Here is an 8,921-nt window from a genome sequence, read left to right as displayed (position 1 = left end):
GCTTTGTGTGAGAATAACAAGCTTGAACCCTTCAACCTGGCCTCGTGCAAGAACTGCTCTCATCCCTCACAGGCAGTACCACAGGGCTCACCCCCAAGCACCTGACGGTAGAAAATCCCCACCAGCTGGCCTTTGTCACTATGTCTCACAATACATGTATGTTTTTGAGGATGGTGTGGGCATAGCGGTAAGATATGAATTAATGAAGCCAGAAGCAAAACTCAGTTAAGACGCCAGCCACAAGGGGGCCGAGCAATTAGCGCATGAGAGCCATGTTACTTACCCCAGGCTTGAGGGTCTACAACCAATCCGAAGGACTAAGTGATTTTAGTTACAAGCAACCCACATGCCTGTAGATCATGGTTTATTAGATTGTATTTGCCCAAATAAGGTCCTACCCGGTAGTTTTTAGACTGTTCTAAAAGAATCTTCTAACTCCACAATGAGACATCAAAGAGATCTGTGTTACTTCCCTCATATACACAAGTAATTTTCAGTAAAAATCAGGGCGTGAATAATTTTTTTTCTCCACCAATTGGAAGCCAACCGTTTGGAAGACCACTCAGAAGAGATAAGGAAGTCTCTTGCTAAAAACTACTTTTAAATTTACAAGGAAAAGAGGAAGTTTCGTTCTTCACTTTGAATTTTGCTGCAAATTGAGGGCTTTTCTGAATAGTTTTGGCATGCAGGGTCATTTTTCATGAAAAGGGGGAAAGGCATGTGAAATCTGTTTCTCTGTGGATTATTCAGCAGTGGAATCTGCGCGTTTCCGTGAAGAGGACTTTTGCGGGACTCAACTTTTGGGAGTCAAACAAACACAAGTGCTCCTCCCCCAAGGGGCAGGGGCGGTGCCTGAGCGATGCACCAATCACAGCGCGCCCTGCCCTATATAAAGCCCTGTGGCCCGGCGGCATTTTACGGTCCCTGCGGAGCACTACCGTTTGGTTCAGTGTGGTGAAATGTCTGAGACAGCACCAGTGGCTCCAGCCGACCCGGTTCTAGCTCCCATGGAAAAACCTCCGGTTAAGAAGCGAGGCAGGAAGCCGGTTGCCTTGACGGGTGCGAGTCAAAAGACTACAAACCCTTCGGTGTCCAAGCTGATCATCGAGGCCCTTTCGATGTCCCAGGAAAGAGCTGGCATGTCCCTGGCCGCGCTGAAGAAGGCGTTGGCAGCCGCGGGCTATGATGTAGAGAAAAATAACAGCCGTATTAAGTTGGGTCTCAAGAGTTTGGTGACTAAGGGGATCCTGGTGCAGACTAGGGGTACTGGTGCCTCCGGCTCTTTCAAGCTCAGTAGAAAGGCTGCTCCTGAGCCTACCAAGGTTAGAAAGCCTGCTTCTACCAAGGCCAAGAAGCTGGTCTTATCTAGAGACGTGAAGTCTCCAAAGAGTGCCAAGAGCAACAAGACCGCTAAAAAGCCTAGGGCAACAACGGCTCAGAAAGCGGCTCGGAGCGGCAGGAAAGCGAAAGGAGCGAAGGCCAAACAACAACGGAAGAGTCCAGCAAAGGCCAGGGCAGGGAATCTTAATAAAACTGGGAATCCGAAGTTGACCCAGCAGAAATCAAGTTCTAGGAGGGCAACCAAGAAGTAAGACTTTGGAAAAAACAAATACTTACAGAACCCAAAGGCTCTTTTAAGAGCCACCCAAAAGGTTCTTAAAAGGGTGTAACTCAAATTGTGTGTCTTTTCACGAGAGCTACGGCCAGTGGCGTTGCCAGGAGGCAAGTTTGAGGTGAAAGGGCGTCTTTTCAGCACAAACCTTAGACCCACACCCCGGTTCAGAGTCCAAGGGGACACTGGTGGTGTCCAGTGTGAGAAAGCTAGATTGTATACTGTCTTTGGAAGAGCGTATCTGTTTACACTCAGACTTAAAGAAGGATCAGCTCCATGCCCTGCGCTGCCTGATGTGTTTTGTCACAAATGATACTCGAGTACACATACTTACGGTGCCATCTGAAGTATTAAACGAGGTGTCCCCTTAATTATATAGGGGCTTAATTTATAGGAATCATGGTGTTTCAGTTTGGGTTAGTGGGAATATTTTTTTAACCTGTCTAGTCTTTAACTGAATTTTCGTAACGTATTAGCCTTTAGAAATCAAGTATTTTCGGTTTAACATTTGCAAAATATTGAAATACTGTTCATCCACATTATTTTGGAAGTAGCTACTGGATGTTTATATGTTAAGCACATGCATTGTTACATTGAAATTTTGGTTTGATAATTATTCTGATTGGTCTAATACAACTGTGATTGTTTTTTTATTTGTGTAGTGTATAGATTTGTCCAGATCGTGCTCCACAGGCTGAAAATACTAACCCTAAAACATTGATGAAAATGTTGGGAGGCTGCAGCGTTGTTACGTTCTGAAGTGAACTTTCTAAATCACAAAACTGCTTGTATTAGGAAATGCTCAGGGTCTGAGTTAAAGCATAACTCTGACTTTAAAAGTTTTCACTTAATTTGTGATTTAGCATTCTTAAAGATCCTCGCAAATGATAAATTTATACTGTTATTTTTGGCATCAGTGTTTGGGGCAATTTTGAACAAAGCACAATGCAAAAACTACATAATGCATTCTCTCAAATACATGTTCTACAGACAACTCACTAGGACATAGCTTTTCTGAATTCACTTGTATAACGGCCTTAGGGGAAAAAATTGTATCCTACGTGGAAAACGACTAAACACAGTGGTTTAAATTTTTTTATAGAATCAGCCACAGCCCTGCTTTGCTTGGATAAGGTAGCCATTGTTTCCCTTTGAGACTGGAGTTGCAATAGTGCAGGAAACTCCTCACTTGCCCTTCAAGGCACTAAGCTCCTTCTCTGTGTCATAGAGGAAAAGGATGGACGTGTAGCTTCACCCCGCCCAGCAGCCAGCCAGTCTGACCCCAGCACTATTAGAGCCTGTATAGGACCGGTTCGGTGACCCTGTGCCTCTTTGCTCCTTGCGCTCTTTAGTGCCCGCGTACACTGGGTTAAAAAGAACGTTAACCAATCAAGGTTTTTCCTCCAGTTCCGGGGGCCACTAGGAAGCCCCCTGGTAGTTTTGGCCAATAGGAACATGGCATTGCTTGTAATGCCACCCTCCGCAATTTAACAGTGGTCTCACCACACCGAGAATTGTCGAATGAGAGCTCGTCCCCCATCAGCCTTCATTTACATAGCCGTGTATTGTGTGGGCTGATAGTGTGAGCTTTTGTGCTTAGGGATGCCACCAGCAGTCTAAAGGACTTTTCTCAAAACTCATACATCTCTCAGGGAGTCTATCTAATCAAACCATTGTTCACGCCTTTTCTACACTTCCCAGAAGCCTAGTTTCTCTTTGTGAAAAAACCCGTTTCTCACACTGTAGGCGTAATACCCTGTGATTAGTTACCTGATTGCGTCAGTAAATGCTGCTCTTTCCTAACAGCCTTTTGTACAAACTGTTTACTTTTACCTATTCAGATAAGCTTCCCTGCAAGGTACAACAGCTCTTTCATGACTGTGTGGGCGGCCCTGAAAAGGGCCTTTGTTTTCAAAGTTTGAAGAATACCGAATCTCATACTCTCAACCGCCAAAGCCGTACAGGGTACGTCCCTGGCGCTTGAGCGCGTAGACTACATCCATAGCCGTAACCGTCTTGCGCTTGGCGTGCTCGGTGTAGGTGACGGCGTCCCGAATCACGTTCTCCAGGAACACCTTCAGCACCCCGCGAGTCTCCTCGTAGATGAGGCCGGAGATGCGCTTCACACCACCTCGCCGAGCCAGGCGCCGGATGGCGGGCTTGGTGATGCCCTGAATGTTGTCGCGCAAAACCTTCCGGTGGCGCTTAGCGCCCCCTTTCCCTAGTCCTTTTCCCCCCTTACCACGACCTGACATGGTTGCTATCGCAATAACTGCTCAGCCTCCACAATGCTTTTTAAATACTATTTTTGCGGACCTGTTTGAAAACAAGACGTTCGGTTGGTTTTACAAATTAGGTCATCGAAGGGTGGAGCAAGGAAGAGATGATTAACATTTCAATGTTTTGATTGGTCGGGAAACCTCGCTCTTCGCTGGGCGAGCCGGAAAGGAAGGCGGCTTTCAATACGCCGAAAAGCTTTAGTTTCTCTTTTATCGCGCACTTTTTTTTTCCTGCGCGCGTTTGCAAGGTGAAGGTATCCCAATCAGCTAAAAACGCTGAGCAAAGAGCTCCACTCATTTCTTTTTGGTAACGTGGTAGCTAATAAATTAGATAATGGTTCCTTGGGGAGTGTAGAAATAACATATAAAGGAAGATGACTTTTTACCTCAAGGGAATTTCCCTCTCAGTTCTTTTGCTCTTTCTATTTTAAAGGATGAATTTTGACCGGACAGATTATAAATCAGGCCATGAAGAAGCTGTGGCCCTAAAAGTCCGGTGTTTTGAAAAATAAAATGATAGACAGACAATTGCAAATGGAAACTTCTTCCTTTTCTTCTCTTTCTCCATTCAAACATGAACTGCGTGAATCCCTTTTCTGACTAAGTCTGTGAGACAGCCACGAAAGAGAAAACGAAACATCGATAATCAGTTGCCCCTTGGCCTGCTGGCCTGTCTGATGGTCCTGCAATTCCTAACAAGCTCCCTTCCTTCCTTTATTAATCCTTTTTCAGCCTTCTCCAGTTTTAGAGACAAGAACGTGCGTTTTGTAGAACGTGGGGTTAATTTTAGGGAAGGGCTAATACTTGATTTAGGTCATTACAAAGCCTACAGGGGCCTCCCCCTGGGAGTACTTTAATGAGATTAGTGGTGTTTTGAACATGGCTAATCCTCCCTACAGCGACCCCTTTTTCTTTCTGTCTGTCTTTCTTTCTTGTTAGTGCAGAATTGTATCTGAGAGTGGTCTGAAGAGAAAGACTTTTCACATCAGAAAGTTTCTCCTTAACTTCCTACTGCAGCTTTTGGACATTTCCACAGTAAGAGTCAAAAGAAAAAGAAAAGAAAAAAAAAGATACACCTTCCCCTATCTAAATTAATTAATAAATGCCCACTGTGGAGATTTATAATAAGATTATAGCCTGAGAGAGACCACCTCAGACTTAGATGAAAAGGGAGACAAGACCCGGGGATGGAGAGAAAAGACCCAGGAGGGCAGGAAAGCTCTGATGGCATAGGGTTTATATCACTTTTGAAATAATTAAATAATTTTGCTTTTCTGCCCTAAAATGAGAGTTTTTAGCTCCTGAATTTCACTACCTTCTCCCAGCACAATCGCCCACATTATAAAGGGAGACTTAGCTAGGAAGAAACATCAAACATTACAGAGGAAAAGCAGAAGGTCTGCGGTCGTAGGCAAAACTGAAATCTCTTATTACTTTTTAATTCACCGAAATAAATAAAAAATAGAGTATGTACAATATTGTTCCTTTCTTATTCCCTTCTAATTTCTTCTTCTCTATAATTTTCCCAATGATATTGACTCCAAAATCATGAATGGCAGGACAGAAATATTCAAAAGGTGTTCACACATAGACATTAAAGTGGGATCCTTCCTCTCTGGGAAGAGTTCAGGTTTTCCTGGGTCATGTGGCTTGAGGGACGATGGGTTATTCTGAGACAGATATGGCTTCTTATTCTTCCTTTTCCCCCACCTCTCATCCTCAGAGTGAACCTGCCCTCACAAAATCCCATTCATTCAACATGTGATCTGGGCCCCTTCAGCTAAAAACCCTGCAAAGAAGTTTTGGCTAATTGGACTCATGAAGTAGTCAAACAAATAAAACTGATGTTAACCAAACGTCTTATAAAAATATAAAATGCCCAGAACCAACCTCCATAGACTAATTCAATCTGAATATCAGAGTTGAGGAATGATAGATGTATATTCATTTTATGGAATATATATATATATATATAACAAAGAGTTCTGATACTCGGCCAGGGTTGAGAACTACCAGCATACAGCAACACTTTTCAGGGTATAGTTGTACTTTAGTTCAAAGAAATCCCAGGGCAGAAATACTTTTGAGCTATAATATAGTTGAGGAATTGCATAAGTATATTTCATCCAACTTAGCCTGCCTGGGTCCTGTAACATCACAGTAGTTACCCCCAGGCACTTGGGGACACCACTCCTGGTCTGGGGCAGACAGCTCCTCTAGTCCCTGACTGATTTATCTCCTTCGCATCTAAGTCTTCAACGCATTTCTCTTTTTCAGCCTCTTAGTCTTTACTTTGGTATGACCCATTTTCTTACTCATTTTTCCTGAATTAAACTGTCATTCCTACTGGCATGTTTTTAGTTCCGTAACATATACTATGTCTCTCCCTAGTTTCCTCACTTCCTCTCTTCACTCTTCTAGGAAAATGTTCTTGCTTCTTCTCTTTAGTGTAAACTCTTTTACTCCAGGTTTTTGTCACTTGCACTTTCTGGGCTTGCTGTCCTTGTGTGGGCTTTTTCCCATTAACATTCTTAATACATTTTGACCTACCAAAGAAAATGTTCTTTGGATAAGAGAATTTCTAACATTATCCTTTCTTAAACATTTGTTTCCAAATTTTTATAAACACGCTTGTCATGAAATTCGATTTTCAAAATTCCGTTGAATACTTTCTTAATCACACAACACACAAAGCACGAAGAAAAAAATTTTGCATTTGTTTTAATGCGGACTCTGTGAATCCAAATGTACACAAAGGAAAGATCATTAACTGTTACATCCATATTTAAAACAGATGCTCTCTTGCACACATAGTCAAGCTCTTTTGGCAGGATCCAAGTTGGTTATTGACTGTTTTAAGAAAATGCCATTGTGGTCACTCTGTTTACAGAAAAAAAATCCAGGATATTTAATCAACTCACAGAGACAGGTTAACTGACAAGACTTACACTAAGTTTATACAAATATTAGTACTATCCTCAGTTCCTCACTCTCCCCGCTTCACAAAATGTACTGAAGATTGCAAAATTCTTTTTTAGAATTTTTGGATCAAAAGCCAGAAATTGCTTTTTTTTTTTTTAATAACAATCCTTTCTACCCAAATCTCGTGCAAAAATGATTCACAGGCGCTTCAAGGCTGCCCATCCCATAATTCCTCCCTAAATGCTAAAGTGAATTAGCAGAAATGTGCATTTGATAGTTAGAATTTTGTGTGTGAACAGGAAAAACAAATTTCCAAATGTTTCAAAATATTTATGAAAAAATTATAGGGTAAATTCTGAAATGTTAAAACAGGTACTTTCCACACTTAGGAAACATCAGAGGTGTTGCCACTAGGCAGCTTAATGAATACTTAAAAGAGTATCCCCCAAAGTTGGCAACAATGCCAACCATGTGTTTTCTTGACTCGGAGAGAGGAATTATGAGCCAGGCTAGCTGGAAAAAAAACTTGACACAATCATTTTCTAGCTGTGTGACCTTCAGCAAGTTAACTAACCTCTCTGTGCCTTGGTTTCCATATAGCAAACTAAGGGTAACAGAATAACAAGAGTTTCTACCTCACAGGATTCTTCAGATAAATTAAATTAATATTTAGGACATGGCCTGGCATCTTGTAAGTACTCAGTAATTATTAGCTGGAAAAAATTAGTTTTAGAAAATATTCATGCCACAGGACATTATGGAGAATGCAAATTCATCTAGCCAAGAAATAGAAGCTATAGAAGCATTGCTTAAAACACATCATGTGTATCTCTCATACACATGCATAAACACCTTAGAGAATTACTCAGAAATGGAATACATGAGATACCAGCATGCATGCCAGGCCAAGTAATAAATGCAGGCAGGATGTTAAGGCAACCCAGGCTTTTTAATAAAATTGTCACACAAAATAATTTAATACTGTACTAATATTCCACATGTTAACCATTCATTCAAAAAGGAAGAAGAAAAAATTAATGATCCAGAGTCTATTGAAAAAAACAAAATTACAAACCCCTGTCCACACATCTGAAAATCTTTAATGGCTAAATTCATGCATTTTTTAAATTAGTCATTATTAAATTAGAGTGTAGGTTGTAAGAGCCTTCCAGCATTTTAGAGAAGGTCTTTTGTTTTTAAATGTGTTTGTGTACATGAAGAATGCATCAAGTACACAGTAGTCTAAGGCTATATTATAATCATATAACATAACAAGAATTTTTGCCTGTACCTCCCAATAGGTTTTTTAACTAACTGCTGCTCGTTGTCTGAACAATCGATCACCAGGTTTGTTTGTTTTCCTTCTGTTCTTTTCCCAGTTTCCTGTGATTCCAGCAATTCAAACAGCTGGTGAATTGTTTCTTCCTTGCTTCTTGAAATTTTCTGGGGCTTTCTTCCAAAAGTGATTGCCAGCTCTCCACCCCTCATGCATTTCGTTTCCTCTCTGGAGAAGCCCGGCCCCCAACTCTCTCTAGTCACATGACCACTGTGACTTTTTTACTATAGCCACCAGATGGCGCCCTTCTCCTTTCTACTACGCTTTCTAAGTGGTTTTCCCAGGGGCAAAATAAGATAACGGCATTTTAGGTAGGTATCTGATTTTTCAAACAGAGTTGACCTAAGAATTGATGAACAAGGTCAGAAAAATTGAGCTAAGAAACACTGAAAGAAAATGTAGATTTATAACTACGGTTATAAAAATAATTAACAGGCCACAGCTGCCAACGGTTAATAGCTGTGTTACTGTGAAGAGTAGGGTGTTCTATGAAATTTCAGCCTGTCTGAAATAAAACCAATATAAAACAAACTGTTGCCCAACTAATTGTAACATATCCTTAATGAGATAGAAAGCTCATTATGAGCAAGGAAGCTTTTTGGTATTCTGCTTTGAGTATAGAATATTTAAAGAGAAAGAATCTATCAGTGTGCTTCCACCATAGTTTGGAGGTAAAATGACCAATGTGTTACAACTTAGATGATAACGTCTCGAGAGTGAAGAAAAACAATTAATTCAGCTACCATAGTTTAATGAAAATATTCCATAAGAC

The 8,921-nt window shown here is 41.2% G+C and overlaps 2 protein-coding genes across 2 annotated transcripts in view; one reads left to right on the top strand and one right to left on the bottom strand.

Annotated features, from left to right (window-relative positions):
- The first annotated feature begins 959 nt into the window (after window positions 1–959).
- H1-6 (H1.6 linker histone, cluster member) lies at window positions 960–1,628 on the top strand. Its single transcript, XM_006182229.2, has one exon. The coding sequence runs from the start codon at window positions 960–962 to the stop codon at window positions 1,590–1,592; it is 633 nt and encodes a 210-aa protein (XP_006182291.1). The 3' UTR covers window positions 1,593–1,628.
- Window positions 1,629–3,495: 1,867 nt separating this feature from the next.
- LOC102503909 overlaps window positions 3,496–8,921 on the bottom strand; it is a 49,496-nt gene continuing 44,070 nt past the window's right edge. The window contains exon 5 of the mRNA XM_006182176.3: window positions 3,496–3,884. Within this exon, the coding sequence (XP_006182238.2) occupies window positions 3,556–3,884 (329 nt within the window). The 3' untranslated portion in view covers window positions 3,496–3,555. The remainder of the gene's footprint in view (window positions 3,885–8,921) is intronic.

Source organism: Camelus ferus, chromosome 20, assembly GCF_009834535.1.
Source record: "Camelus ferus isolate YT-003-E chromosome 20, BCGSAC_Cfer_1.0, whole genome shotgun sequence".
NCBI lineage: Eukaryota > Metazoa > Chordata > Mammalia > Artiodactyla > Camelidae > Camelus > Camelus ferus.
The sequence above is the reverse complement of the archived record's forward strand: the minus strand, read 5'-3'. Positions and strand labels throughout refer to the sequence as shown.